This window comes from Tigriopus californicus, chromosome 10 (genome assembly GCF_007210705.1).
Source record: "Tigriopus californicus strain San Diego chromosome 10, Tcal_SD_v2.1, whole genome shotgun sequence".
NCBI classification, from domain to species: domain Eukaryota; kingdom Metazoa; phylum Arthropoda; class Copepoda; order Harpacticoida; family Harpacticidae; genus Tigriopus; species Tigriopus californicus.
The window spans coordinates 5186924-5201211 of NC_081449.1; the positions used below are offsets into that span (position 1 = coordinate 5186924).

General features: G+C 45.2%; 3 protein-coding genes across 3 annotated transcripts; all 3 read left to right on the top strand.

Moving 5' to 3' along the window:
- Positions 1-1550: 1550 nt before the first annotated feature.
- On the top strand, positions 1551-4414 carry LOC131889267 (leucine-zipper-like transcriptional regulator 1). Its single transcript, XM_059238342.1, has 2 exons — positions 1551-2342; positions 2413-4414. The coding sequence occupies exons 1-2, from the start codon at positions 1685-1687 to the stop codon at positions 4212-4214; spliced, it is 2460 nt and encodes an 819-aa protein (XP_059094325.1). The 5' UTR covers positions 1551-1684; the 3' UTR covers positions 4215-4414.
- Positions 4224-6108, top strand: LOC131889271 (uncharacterized). The gene is made up of 3 exons (XM_059238350.1): positions 4224-4992; positions 5049-5936; positions 6000-6108. The coding sequence occupies exons 1-3, from the start codon at positions 4363-4365 to the stop codon at positions 6057-6059; spliced, it is 1578 nt and encodes a 525-aa protein (XP_059094333.1). The 5' UTR covers positions 4224-4362; the 3' UTR covers positions 6060-6108.
- Positions 6109-6241: 133 nt separating this feature from the next.
- On the top strand, positions 6242-11154 carry LOC131889277 (uncharacterized). Its single transcript, XM_059238358.1, has 2 exons — positions 6242-10183; positions 10543-11154. Exons 1-2 carry the CDS (start codon positions 9541-9543, stop codon positions 10713-10715), a joined length of 816 nt encoding a protein of 271 aa, XP_059094341.1. The 5' UTR covers positions 6242-9540; the 3' UTR covers positions 10716-11154.
- Positions 11155-14288: the final 3134 nt, after the last annotated feature.

The following is a 14288-nucleotide window of genomic DNA, read 5'->3' on the forward strand; positions in this document are numbered from 1 at the left end:
CTAGCTAATTAGATAAATCTCTTTTATTTCATCAGTTATAAATTGGATTTTCCATTAAGATATTACTTGATGAAAACTTGTGTGCATCATATTTCAGCTGCAGTAAAGACTTTATCAATAAAGCTCAAAAAGCGTCTATTTACTTCATTTTGAATACATTTCATTCTGTTTGAAAGTTCAAGTCCAGACCTTCAAAATGGACAAATCTAGCTGCCTTGTCTTTAGACACAGTAGATCAGCACGAAGTAGTATTTTTAAAAGCTTTTAGTCCATTAATAGTTACATTTTCAATGTATGACAAATTGTCACTTTTTGGTCATAATTTGAAGCCATAATTGTCACATTTATTTTCCTAAAATCTGAGCACCCTGATCAGCATCTATTTCTAAGTCATCTTATTGTATGAAGGAAGGTCTGTCGGAGATGGACACTTTTCTTGTTTTCTCACTTATCCCTTTGTATGTGTACATCCTCTTGCGAGCCTTTGGAGTGAACGAACTTACCAGGGCCAACCCTGTGGATGCAGCCCTTGCGTACATTTACATGTGGTATCAGGGCCGCAACCGCACAGACTTGCGGCCTCAAAACGGTAGATAGTAGATGGCCGCATGGTAGATGGATTGTACTAGAGACTTAGTTAGTATTGATGAAATCCGATAAAAACTCTTACTCATCAAAAAAACTCGTCATACCACAAAAAACAATTGCTAAAACATTAAAAAACAACATTTAGGCTAGTCATATCATTCACTATCAACAAACAGAATTTGAACACAACAGTTGAGTGAGGACCAGTATAATCAGCCATTAAAAAACAAGCCATCTACGTTAAATCGCATTGATTATAATGTGAACAATCTGATTCCGGCAATACTTTACAAATAAAAGGTAACTCAGGGACAGCTTCTTCACAATTGACAGTGAGTGTGACCAGCGTGACCAGCACTTGGCAATTAGCATGAAGTTGAGCTAGGCGTGGAGTGCGCCATGAGCTAGGCTAGGCAAGGGACCTTGACCACCGAGCTGGCGCAGCGAGCAATCCTGCGGCCCTGATTCCTACTATGTACATAGTCGGTCGAAATTAAGGTTTTGCTGAATTAATTTTGTTCAAAATTTCAGGGCCTAAGAGACAAATTGTAAAAGCTTGAAAGTGTTCTTTGCCTTCTCTCTTTGGTTTGTTTTTTTTTCACGGGCTCTTTTAACCGCTACAGGGATTGTAGTCCCCAGTCCTATAAAAATGAAAGTTTATAAGTCGTCTAGTTATTAAGTTATTACCTTGTAATCTTCATATGATATTTGACGAATAATGACGAAGTGACAGACCGAGCCAGTCCTTGAATCGAGGGTTGATATGGAATGCTGTCCAAAAATTTGTCCAAGTCTGACTTCAAAGTTTTCTCCCTCTACCAAAAGCCATAAATCTGAGTAGTTCATTTTTCCTCGAATTCTTTCTTTCTTTACATAATTGATATTGAACGAGCTAACAAAATTGACTCAAATGTTTTGCCACCCTGATACAATAATAACACTCTGTTTTGTTTCATTTTACGTTTGAAGTCCTTGGTCCAGCTGACAAGATCTTCCATCCATCTGGTTGCTCCATATCATCTTCCATTCTCATCTCCATCCATCCATCTATCTATCTATCCTTGGGGCGGTGGTAACCCCTTCCTTCTTTCCTCCAATGAGCATGGCGTCCACCTTGAGCCCCGGCACCGCCTCCTCGTCCTCTACCTCCGCTTTGTTGGCCTCGGCTCAGCCGGCCAGCGCTCAAGCCGCGCAAGCCGCTCCAGGCCATCGGGTGGATGGCTCTTCCTCCTCCTCCTCCTATTCCGGCACCACCGCCACCGTCGCCAACGCCACTGAGGAAGAGGAGGAGTCCATTATCACCTTGGACTTTGGGCCTTTTGAGACGGTCAATCGGTGGCTCAAGATGCCCGATTGCGACGAGTTCGTGGGGGCGAGACGGTCCAAGCACACGGTGGTCTCGCACAACGACTTTGTCTACGTCTTCGGCGGCGACAACGGTCGATCCATGCTCAACGACCTCCTCATCTTCGACGTGAAGGAGAAATCCTGGCAACGGGCCCTGAGCACGGGTAATCGACCCGCACCACGTTATCACCACAGTGCCGTGGTCCACGACACGGCCATGTACGTGTTTGGGGGGTACACGGGCGACATTCACTCCAATTCCAATCTGAGCAATCGCAACGATTTGTGGGAGTACAAGTTCAAAAGCATGCAATGGGTCGAATGGCGACTGCATGGGGGTCCTCGACCCGTGCCCCGATCAGCCCATGGAGCCGCCGTGTATCAGGGCCAATTGGTGGTTTTTGCGGGTAAGGATGGGATATACTTCTGCTTTTGTACAGAAAATCCAAGAGTGATGTGATACATGATGTATTTCAGGATATGATGGTAATGCCCGATTGAATGACATGTGGCAGATCTCGTTGTCCGGGGAGGGCCCGCGGGTGTGGGAGGAGGTACATTATACCGGCGAGTCACCGCCCACATGTTGTAATTTCCCGGTGGCCGTGGCTCGCGATTCCATGTTCGTGTTCAGCGGTCAATCCGGCGCCAAGATCACCAATTCCTTGTTCCAATTCCATTTTCCCTCCAAAACTTGGAGCCGGATTAGCACGGAGCACATTCTGCGAGACACGCCCCTCCCGCCCAATCGTCGTTATGGCCATACCATGGTGGCCTTTGATCGCCGGTTATTCGTGTTCGGGGGTTGGGCGGACAATGTGTTGCCCAACGATTTGCACGCCTTCGATTTGGATTCGCAAACTTGGTCGTTGGTCAGCCCTTCGCCGGATTCGCAAATTCCAACGGGTCGTCTGTTTCACGCGGCTGCGGTGGTCAAGGATGCCATGTATGTCTTTGGTGGAACGGTGGAGGATAACATCCGGCTGGGCGAGATGTACCGCTTCCAATTGTCGGCTTTTCCCAAATGCACCCTCCAGGACGATTTTGGACGTCTCTGGCAGAGCCAACAATTTAGTGACGTTAAGTTCGTGATAGGCCCAAATCGGGAGGAAGTTCGAGCCCACACGGCCTTGGTGGTGGCTCGATCGAGTTATCTCTTGGAGCGGATCCGTGAAGCCAAAATCCGGCGTGAGGCAAAACACGATGGTTGGTTGATGGTCCAGTTCCCGGATTTCAATAGCCATGCCTTCAAACTGATCCTGGATTTTATTTACACGGATCAAATCGATCCCACTCACAATCAGCGTCAATTAGCTGCGTCTAACGATGTGGTGTTGGTCATGATGCAAGTGTACACGTTAGCGGTGAAGCTTCAAATGCATCGGTTGGAGCAGCTCTGTTCTCTATACATCGAGAATTCGATCAATCTGAAAAATGTCCTGGTCGCCCTGAAGAACGCCTCGCATCTTCAGCTTCATTTCATTGAAGAACGTTGTCTCAAGTTCATCATCAAGGAGTTCAACTTTAAGGAGATAATCATGAGTCGGGAATTCGAAACCTTGGATCAGGGGCTGATGGTGGAGATCATCCGGCGAAAACAGACGCCGAATCCCAGAAACTCGCTCCAAGCCGACTTGGTCCCCATCATTCCCGGAGTGTTGGATCCCAATGCGCCGGGAACGTCTCTAAAAGAGGACCTTAAACGGTTTTTGTTTTCGAAGACGGCCGAAGAGTTCTCGGATGTGATGCTATCCTTGGAAAGTGATCTGGTGCCCAGTCATAAGGTGATCTTAGCGGCGAGAAGTGCCTATTTCGAAGGCATGTTTCGGTCGTTCAAGCCCATAACCAATACGGTCAATATCTCCATTGGAGAAACCGTACCCTCGCGCCAAAGTTTCCATAGTCTTCTTCGATATGTGTATTACGGGGAAATCACGATGCCGCCCGAAGACTCTTTGTACCTATTTTCCGCGCCTCATTTCTACATTTTCTCCAACAATCGATTGCAAGTGTTTTGCAAACACAACCTCGAGCGTAATGTCACCTTCGAGAATGTGATTCAGATCCTGGAGGCAGCGGACAAGAGCCAAGCCCATGATATGAAGAAATATGCCCTGAACTTGATTACCCGCCATTTTTCCAAGGTGGCCAAGTTGCCGCGGGTCCGAAATCTCTCCAAAGAGCTCTTGTTAGATATCCTGTATGCCCTAGCTGATGAGGTAGCGGACAATCGTTGCGTCCAGGACATGTCCTACTTGAATCTCAGTTCAATCTTGTGAAGTCATTGTCAGAGAGATTTTCATCAATCTCCAACCATGTTGTCATTTTCAAATTGCTTTTACATGCACTCATGACGCAAAGATATTGGCACAGTGTCAAAAAGACAGAACACCAGGTAGATTGTCTTTTCATTTGCATGTTGAAGTTATGTCTCCACGGTGCAAACCCAAATCATTGGAAAATATATGTCTGTTAAGTAGCAAGCTGTTCTTTGAAAATGTCATTGAGAGTATCTCCCACACATTAATCGACATTCCCAGCGATCACCAGAGAAATCGAGCTTTGGAGCGGTTTATCGACGATTTCAAAGCTAATTTCCTAGAGGGTCTGCCCAGTAATCAGGTCCATTCAGTGATCCAACACCTTTTATCAGCCATTGCCACTTGTGTGGACCGGAAAAAGGACCACTGGAGAATGGACGAAGACAACAAATACGCCAGCAAGTTCACGCAGACCGTGTACATCATCACGGAGTTCGTCAATCTCATCATCATACCCTCCTTAGTCCATCTGGATCTGCCCAACGTGGTCAAGATGCTGCGCACGAAGCTGTATGACCTTTTGATCCATTTTCCACAATTGAGGTCTCTCCTTCTTGGATCCGGCTCCGGAGGGTGGTCTCAGGTCTTTCAGCCCAAGTTCATCCAAGCACTGAGCTTCATGGACCGCCTTGTGCACTTCTCATTAAATTACGATGCCAGCGATGAGATGTTGGAGGTGATTCAGAAAACCTGCGGGGGAACGCTGAAGATTCTAGACTTGGAGCACTCTTTTCAGGTAGGACGAGAACATACCATGAGAGGACACGAACCTGATCCAAGTTCCCATGTTAGGTCACCGATGCTGGAGCCAAAGATATTTCGAAAATAAGCGGGATCACCCACCTTCACTTGTTCCACACCAGTATCACTCCATTTGGACACGCCATACTGCTGAGAAGCCTCAAGGAGCTTCTCGTTTTGGTACGAGGAGATTTTCTGTGTGACGCTCTAGAGGTGCTCAGTCACGAATGTCATGACCTCCAACAAGATTATCCGAAGCTCAAACTTCGAGAGTTTTGGTCCTCCGAACAATACTTTTTCCACGACACCGAGCAAATGACCTTGGTCTCGCACATGTGCCCAGAGATTCGTAAAATGATGTTCCAGTTCAGTGAGGATCACTTAGAGAGTTTTTCTATCCTCTCTTCATTCCAATATCTGACGGAACTTCATAATTGGGGAGGGGATTTCTACCGAAACAGCTTGGACGACTTGATCCTGAAAATTGGACCTCAACTCCGTGTTCTGTATTTGATCCACGTGGATGAGATTGATTACGAGGCATTGGTGTTTTTAAGTCAAATGTGCCCGCAATTGGGTACATTGGGCTTTTATAACTGCATTTTCAGAGACTTTCAAGTCCCCACTCGAAAATGTCACTTGAATGCCATGTGGGCAATCCAAAAATTTGCCATGGTCAGCGAATCCGATGTGGAGTATATTGTTACACTCCTCCAAAACATGCTCAATATCGAATGCTTGATCACAGGCTCCAGTACCGAGATCGGTGACGAGGACTTCGTACAAATTCAGTCTGCAAACCAACTACAAAAATTGGAGGAACTTCGAATATCGAGCAGCAAAAGTTTGACGTTGACGACCGTTTACTCCTTGATTGAAAACTGTCCGAATCTGAGATTGATCCGGGCTCTGGATTATTGGACACAAGTCAGTGACCCCGTAAGTACATCAGCTCTCCCCGAGACCAAAGCTACATTATTTCTTACCGAATGTATTTCACAGGAAATATGGCAACTGGATGTCTACATCCGCAATAACAACCTCCATGTGGATATTCGATGATTCGCTTTTGTGACATACATAATTTCGAAGAAGCATTCGTTTCTTTTGACGAGTTGTATTTACGTAGGAAAAAAGTGCAGTGGGTCAATGATACGAAAAAGTAATCGAACGACCGGGTCAGAAGTAATGCCATCTCAAACAGGGTGGGCAATTTTGAGAATTAGCGTGACTTTTGGACACCAAGTGTCCAAAAGTGTCCAAAAGTGTCCAAAAGTGGACAAAAGTGGACAAAAGTGGACAAAAGTGGACAAAAGTGGACAAAAGTGGACAAAAATGGACAAAAGTGAACAAAAGTGGGCAGAATGTGTCCAAAATTAAGTACAATTGTGCAAAAGGGGATTGACAAGCAAACACTTTTAAACCCTACATCATGATATTTCTTTACCAAATCTAGATGTGAACCAGCAAATAGAATCAGTAATCAATAAAATCTAAGCTTTCTTCAAACACATAAATATGAAGTAACAACTAGCCTTTTCACTAACGTTTTTAATTTCCAAGATATACACTTAACGAAATTCGTTATCTTGATACAATACAGCTTTATAAAGTCAAAACAAATATCTTTAATATATTTTGAATGTTAATAAGTCAAAGCCACACTATAATCAGGGCATTTGGTGGCTGGGTAATTTTAACAAAGATTAAAAAAAATAATTTTAAAAAAGCTTAGGAGCTGAATATCAAATATCCAATAATACTTCTCATATTTGTAATATACATAACATATTTATAAGGAGTGCATGAATTACACTTTTATAATACATCTAAAAACTAAGATGTATGTTTCTTTAAGAAACATTGGGAATCTCATTTCCTGACATCAAGCGCATCTTTAAAAGTTAAAAATATGCCTAACAATGTCTCAATTAACTTACTTATGGAAGAAAAACCATAAGTATAGGAAAATATGTCATTATTAGATTTTAGCAATTCGTAAGAAATTCAATTTTTAATATTAGTACTTTTTAAGAAGAAATCCCAAATGACTGATGATTTTAAGTAAAACATTTTTGCAAAAAGTTAATAATGTTGAATAAATGAAGCCAGATAACCAGAATATAATGTTTAGCTATTTCAGTTTTTGAATCCTTTGCAACAGCTGCATTCTACTAGAGGGAGACTTTGTTCCCTGCTTGCTTTCTAATCTAACGTAAGAAAAAAAGAGTTAAGAACCTGTCTTTCAAATACCTTTTTTGGGTATGTTAGAGGTATATGGCAAAGGTTTTAAAGACTTATCTTGCTCTTGGAACCATCAATGAGCAATTTTTGAAGTAGAGGATAGGTTTCATACAGAATATCCTTTATATTTGTAGTTTTAAAGGTTCGTATTTTTGTCCACTTTTGTCCACTTTTGGACACTTTTGTCCACTTTTGTCCACCCTTATTTTTGGACACTTTTGGACACTTTTGGACAGGGGTGGACAAAAGTGTCCAAAAATGAAATGCCCACCCTGATCTCAAAGCATGGTATAGAATACTAGAGATTGAATGAATTAGCCCTCTTCTGGTAATTCATTCATTACCACCGAACCAGAATGCTAGCCCATTTGCTCTGTGAAGAGTTATGTTTTGTTAAAGCTTACTTTACAGCTGTCGGAACCCTGAGACGATTCCGAGTTACAAGCCCGTCTTGGGCCGAGGGCGGTTACATCGAAGGTAGGGCAGTGAGAAAAATAGACCAAAGAGAATCTTGAAATGTATCACTTCCGTTTCCGACGAGCCACATGTCGCACGGAAAAACCCTCACCTCTGTCTTACGAGTAAGTCATTTCTTTTACTTATACATTCCGATCTATCATATCCATCAATACTAGTTAGGCTTAATCATGGTCCTTCGAGCCGGATGTTAAGAGCCCGCAATTGAAAGTAAAGCCGTAACTGGAGTTGATTGAGATTTTGTTGGATTTTGAAATCTAGCGAGGTTTTTCCCATCCTCACATGTCACTACTTCAAGCTGTTTGTGCCTCTTAAGATAGCCCTAACCCTTTTCTATCTCTGACTTGGAGGTTATCCTAAGAGCGTGGAAACAATCTCAAGACCGGACACAAGAAAGTTCGTGAGGGAGAAGGTTTTGAAAAGGGTTTAAGGATTTTCTCGCTGATCGGGCGAAGTCAAGGCACTTGATGCGCAAAGTCCAGTTAAGCTTGATTGGCGGTCGAGAGCTCACTAAACTGGCTTAAGTTATATTTGTGCGATGGGAAAGACCTTGCTCCAAACGCGAGCAATGAAGACTTTATGTAGGACAAATCGAGCTAAGAAACGGAAGAAGAGTTACTTCTTCGTTTTTAGTTCCGTACGTTGAAAGATGGCAGAGACTAGTTTCCTATCGGGCCCACTCGAGCCGATGGAAGACCAAACCTCTCAACCCGACGCCATTTCAGGCCGGGAAGAAATGGATGACCATTCACCTGATGAAAATGTCGACATCGGAATGGTTGAAGCCAACGCCATGACTGCTCCTCTTTCCGCTGAACTCACTGCTTTTCAAGCAGAACTAGAGTTGGTTGGGCCACGTTGGAACGTAGCGTTGACGCAAGATTATCCGGAAGCCACTGCTGACCAAATTTCGGCCCTGATGGGAGGCAAACTCCAACAAGCTATAAAACTCATCCCGACCAGACGAAAAGCGGAGAAACGGTTTGAAAACGATTGCCAAGTGCTCGAACAACTTCATGTCAAATTTTCGAAAGTGTTGTTGGACTTTCACTCCAAAAGCATTGACGATGAAAGCGCGAGAATTGAGCATTTAAGGCTAGACGTTTCGCGGAGGATCTGATGAACACTCTCCTCCCAGCCCTTGAAAGCTCGTATCACCAGGTGGCAGATGCTTGGTTTAAACCTGAAATCGACCCTCTCACTGAACAATTGGACGCCATTACAAGTAAAATGAAGGACATGGTCGCTTTGTTTGAATACGAAGCGTCAATCCGTCCGGTATATCAAACAGATGGACACAGCGCCCAAGTCACCGACCACATGACCAATCCGCGCGATTGCAAGACTGTCATGCAGTTCGATGCATTCAAACTGATTTCTTCCTTTGACGGCAACGTAAATGATCCAGACGTGCTACTGAAATTCTCAAATTGGAAGAGCTCGGGGGGCAATTTGGTTGAGGAGATGAAAACTCTTCGTGGGTTCAACACGACCGTGCTTTTCCAGAAATTAAAAGATTGCTTGAAAGACAATGCATTAATCGTGGTCGATAAATATTCGTGTGAATATATATATTTCCTAACCGGAGGATGAGAGAGGTTGCGCTATCATATTTCAAGTGTACCGTGTCATCACGTCTTCATAGCTACTCAACTAGTCAGCCGGCGTCATTACGCGTGGAATCGTCCTAGTAATAAGACGTGTGAGAACAACGTGGAATTTCCGTGAACGAAATCGTTGGATATCCACAGCATCGGGCTTTGCCATCAACCGTGATTGCCGAGCATGCCTAAACGAGGCCAACTTGAGTCAATTGGAGGCGATGTTCCATCAAATTCGTTTGGGGCGTGGAAGTCGTCCCTTCGGACTTCAACGAAATCGGCGCTCACGGCTGGAAGGAGTGGGTCTGAGCCACCACATGTGGGGAAAGGAAAATCCGGAACCTCCAACAAAGGAAAGGGCCCCTCGCGCCGCCGAGTACATCATGCCCCAGACGACATCCCAAATTACGTTGAGCACTCTGACGAGCTTGAAGATATGGCTATCCGTTCCCATGACGGAAGTGAGAGTTCAGACGACGAATTTCATGGGTTCCACGAGGTCGAATCTCGGGACACTTGCACACAAGCACAAGTTTTCAGCCACAAGCCTTCAGTCCCTCCAAAAAAAACGGGAGAAGAGGACGTCAATGCCGGCAAGAAAGGCCAAGAACGCCAATGGACATGGGCGTTTTGAAGATTTCCCGCATTTGGAATCGAGCCCCCTTCTGTCGCAATCAGACTCGTCCATCAGTGATCAATCCGATTCTGACGACAAGTGGGACGAATTCGGTGGGAACGATTGGGGGAAAGGAGCGGTTTCAAATAAGAAACGAAGATGCCCGCCCCCCGCGGGTTACTGGATTGGGAAAGGCGCGGAGCCAGCACACGTCGGGAAGATTTCGGGATCGCGCGAAAAATTTGCTGGTGAGTCTTGCTTATTTGTTTTAGAACTTTTTCATTGCATTTGGGCTGCAAGACTGTTCTTGGGCGCCGATTGGCTGCAAAAAACAGTCTTAGGCGCCCTTATCTAAGCTTATATGTGTGCGCCGTTCGGCTGCAACGATATGCTTGAGAGATATTGTCCTCCAAGAGAGTTGTCGGAATTCGGGCACTTGTGGCGCCGTTTGGCAGCAGAGTTTAGTTCGGGTGACTCCGAATGGACTTGACCAGACTTTATTATATACAATGTAATTCTTGGCGTGGGCCAGATGTATGGCCAGGTTGTGTTAAGAGGATGAGCAACTGCCTATCAAGTCATGGAACTGACTGTGTTCTTCTTACAGACCAGAAGTTGAAGGCATTGGAGGATGTGAGGCGAATTGAAGTTCAATGTCCTGGCCGAATTGCCACTGCCCGATATGCCACGTCCCACATCTTGATGGGATTTCAACTGCGCGAAGTGCGGAGGCTATGGTGCAACCTTGACTTAGCAAGGGCGAAAGGACGTCAGTTTTAGTATTAGTCGGCGTATTAGTCGACACCTTGGGGCAGCACTTCAGGTGGGCATCGATGCGGCTCGCCACGAGGTGGCCATGGCTGAAATTCTGGAGACTCATGGGCTAGAAGTCATGGAGGGAATTGAAGGCCGAAGGACGAGCGATCCGCGTTACTCCGATCGAACGGATTATGTGTTACGACAGATCAAAAAGGCTAAGGTTGAAGAGGTCCTTTTGGCATCGCGCGCACAGAAAGCGCCCACTGTTTTTTCGCCCCCGAGAACCCGGTACAGTTGGTACGACAATCAAAAAGAAATATGCCCGAGGCTGGAGAGCTGGGGCTCATGTACAAGCTACGGGACGACGGTCAGCAATGGGGAAATGCTATACTTGCGCATCTCCCCTTCACATTGCGAAGGATTGCCCCAAAAAGAATCAAGCCAAATGAATAGCCACCTCCGATTGTCTCAAATTGTTGTGCTTACGAGAATAGAGTTGAATTCTTAATGTAGTTCACAATGTCTTTTGGAGCGTCAAACTTTGAGCTAAATTGTTCAATTCAATGGGGCGGGCAGCTTTTTTTTTTTTTTTTTTTTGGGCTTATGCATATGTTTACACTTAAGGTTACAAGAAGGATATGCTATTGGGAAAAGAGGTACCTCATGTGACTGGTCGCATTCACTTGCCGGAACACGTTCAATTTTGGAAAAACAACTTTGTGCTCTCGACCGAACTCGTCAAATTACTTGATGAAGGATATTCACCACCCTTTATCATTACGCCCCCCAAAAGCGAACTACCCAATAATGCCAGCTCAAGGGACCCTGCTGCTCATGCTTACCTGAATGACGAATTAAATCAATTGGAACGGTCTGGAGCCATTTCAAAGGTGACGAAAAGACCGCATTGCATCTTACCATTGCAATTGGTACATCGAAGAGGGAAAAGACCCCGTTTAGTGGTGGATGCCAGTCGTCAAATTAATCCCTACTTACGATATCGTAAGGTACGCTTGACATCGCTAAAAGAGGTGAATAGTGGTGTGGCCCAAGGTTCTTGGTGGGCTAGTATCGATTTAAAATCAGGCTATTATCATGTCGCTATAAAACCAGACTACCAGAAATTTTTCGGTGTCAAGTGGATACATCAGAATGGTACTGAGACTTGCTATGTATGGAATGTTTGTTTCTTGGGAATAAGCGATCTTGTTCGCACATTCACAAAGCTCATGAGGCCAATCATGGGATACTTCCATGGTCTGGGGATTAAGACCGACGTCTACATTGACGACATCCGATGTACTTCTGACAATAGGGAAATGTGCACGCGTCAAATTGCATTCCTTCGTGAAACGCTCCTCCAAGCAGGCTTTATTGAATCAAGAGGGAAAGCCGTGCCACCCACACAATCGGGAGTTTTCTTAGGACTAATAAATGATACACTTAGTCTTCGTTATGTCATACCTGAGACAAAACTGCTCGAGATTGAGTGCGGGATTGATCAGTTGTTGTCAAAACGTTCAGCCAAAGTCAGGTCAGTGGCTTCTCTTTACGGGAAAGTGGCCTCTTGTCGATTGGCCACAGGGTCTATTATTCGGTTATTGATGCGGGCCGGGCAACGGGCTATCGCAGAGACTACAAACACGTCAGAGTGGAACAGGTGGATGTCACTCGATTCCTTAAAGGGAGAACTCCTGTTCCTTCGAAATCAATTACGGGAAATCAATAGTTTCCCATTCACCGGGAAAGAATTGGTGCGATCTATTGATGGTGCTTTTGCGTCCGATGCGTCCAATAAAGGCTTTAGTGTTATCAACCTTTGCTGTGGTGCATCCACCCAACACGCTTCTCATCACCTTTCCTGCGAATTGGAGGTGCTGATCCAACAGAAATTCTCGGACCATGAAGTGGCCATGTCGTCAACAGCCCGTGAGGTTTTGGCTATATTTGCAGCTTACACTTCGGACAAAGTTACGTCCCGTTTCAAGGGCTGCAAAATTGCGCACCTTACGGATAATAGAGGTGCCGCGGCAATATTCAAGATTGGTAGTCCTGTTCAGGATCTCCAAAATATGGCTTTGGACGTATTCAAGAGTTGTCAACGGAACAACATTGCATTACAAGTTCATTGGAGACCTCGCGAAGACCCTCGAATCAAACAGGCGGATGCACGCTCTCGCGAATTTGACAATGACGACTGGTCCATTGATTATGAGGGTTTTGTTAGGGTGGAGCAATTTGCGTCGAAAAAAATCGAGATTGATTTATTTGCTACCAAATCCAATGCAAAGTGCACTCGTTTTGTTAGCAAGTTCACTGCAGACAGACACGACGCTGTAGCAGTTAATGCTTTTTCACTGAACTGGCGAAAAGAAGGGTATTTTTATGCTTGCCCTCCGCCAGTGCTAATCGTACCCATTTTGCTTCAAGTTGTGGCACAACGCGCCATTGGAGTAGTTATATGCCCCCGTTGGCAGTCCGCCCATTTCTGGCCGTACCTCTTACCTGATGGAGTTTACTTTTGCAAAGTTATTTCGCGCCTCAAATTCTTCTGCCCGGAATGTCTGACAGGCCCGCACATTACTAGTTCCACCTTTCGGGGGCTCCTAACTTTCGACCTTATATTAATAGAGGTGGATGGTCGAGTTGATGACCCTTTTGCACCACATTTTATGCGGTCTCATTGTGTCACTTCGTTATGTACAAATTGTAAATAAATGTTGTCAAATCCTTAGGCACATTGCGTATTTTGGATCGTCAAAGAGCAAAGTTGAAGGAGGCGTCTAAAACGGCATCAACTTGGCGTCAATACACCGGAGCATGGACACGATTTCAGAGGTTTTGCAATCATTTTCGAGTGCGAGCACTTCCAGCCAAGCAATCCACTGTTGATCGTTATTTGGCATTCCTCCAAATCCAAAAGAAAGGTCCTACGACTGCTACCATGGCCCTTGCTGCTATCAGAGCTTTTCACCACAGAAATAATTATGATAACCCAGCGGATCACCCATCCATTGCTCTATCCTTGGCGGGTATGAAGCGGATCAACACGCGGGTGGCAGTCCAAGCAAAGCCTATGACAAAGTCAATTTTACGGCGACTCCTACATTGTCATTTCCGCCTATTCATGCAGAGGCAATGCAGCTCCAATCCACCATTACGGTTGTGGAGAGCCATGTGGTTCGAGTTGGTCGCGTTCTTCACATGTTCTCGTTACTCCGATATCGCCAAACTGACACGACAACACATTGTTGTAACTAAACGTCAGGTTAAAATAACATTCATCACTCGCAAGAATGACCAGATTGGTTGTGGACATTTTGCGGTGATCCGGACGACCAGGGGAACGTATTGCCCGGTCGCTTTTACCAAACACTACCTGGATCAACTCCCTCCTCAGCCAAACACTCCTCTCCTGCCTTCATTACAAGTTACACCGCCCACCCTCCCCGCTACTTATAACGCCATGCGTGGAGGCCAGCAAGCTCTTTTGCGGGCCTCAAGTATTGATCCACGCCCGTTTGGTCTCCATTCGAGACGAGTTGGTGGCTCTGTGGCATTGCACGACAATGGGTGGAGTTGGCAAGATATCGG

Bases quoted from the DNA above. Each gene is read 5' to 3' on its own strand.
- LOC131889271 (XM_059238350.1), top strand. From the start codon at position 4,363: ATGTCTCCACGGTGCAAACCCAAATCATTGGAAAATATATGTCTGTTA. The intron at 4,993-5,048 runs GTAGGACGAGAA...TTCCCATGTTAG, and splicing joins ACTTGGAGCACTCTTTTCAG to GTCACCGATGCTGGAGCCAA. The intron at 5,937-5,999 runs GTAAGTACATCA...TGTATTTCACAG, and splicing joins GGACACAAGTCAGTGACCCC to GAAATATGGCAACTGGATGT.
- LOC131889267 (XM_059238342.1), top strand. From the start codon at position 1,685: ATGAGCATGGCGTCCACCTTGAGCCCCGGCACCGCCTCCTCGTCCTCT. The intron at 2,343-2,412 runs GTAAGGATGGGA...GATGTATTTCAG, and splicing joins CCAATTGGTGGTTTTTGCGG to GATATGATGGTAATGCCCGA.
- LOC131889277 (XM_059238358.1), top strand. From the start codon at position 9,541: ATGTTCCATCAAATTCGTTTGGGGCGTGGAAGTCGTCCCTTCGGACTT. The intron at 10,184-10,542 runs GTGAGTCTTGCT...TTCTTCTTACAG, and splicing joins ATCGCGCGAAAAATTTGCTG to ACCAGAAGTTGAAGGCATTG.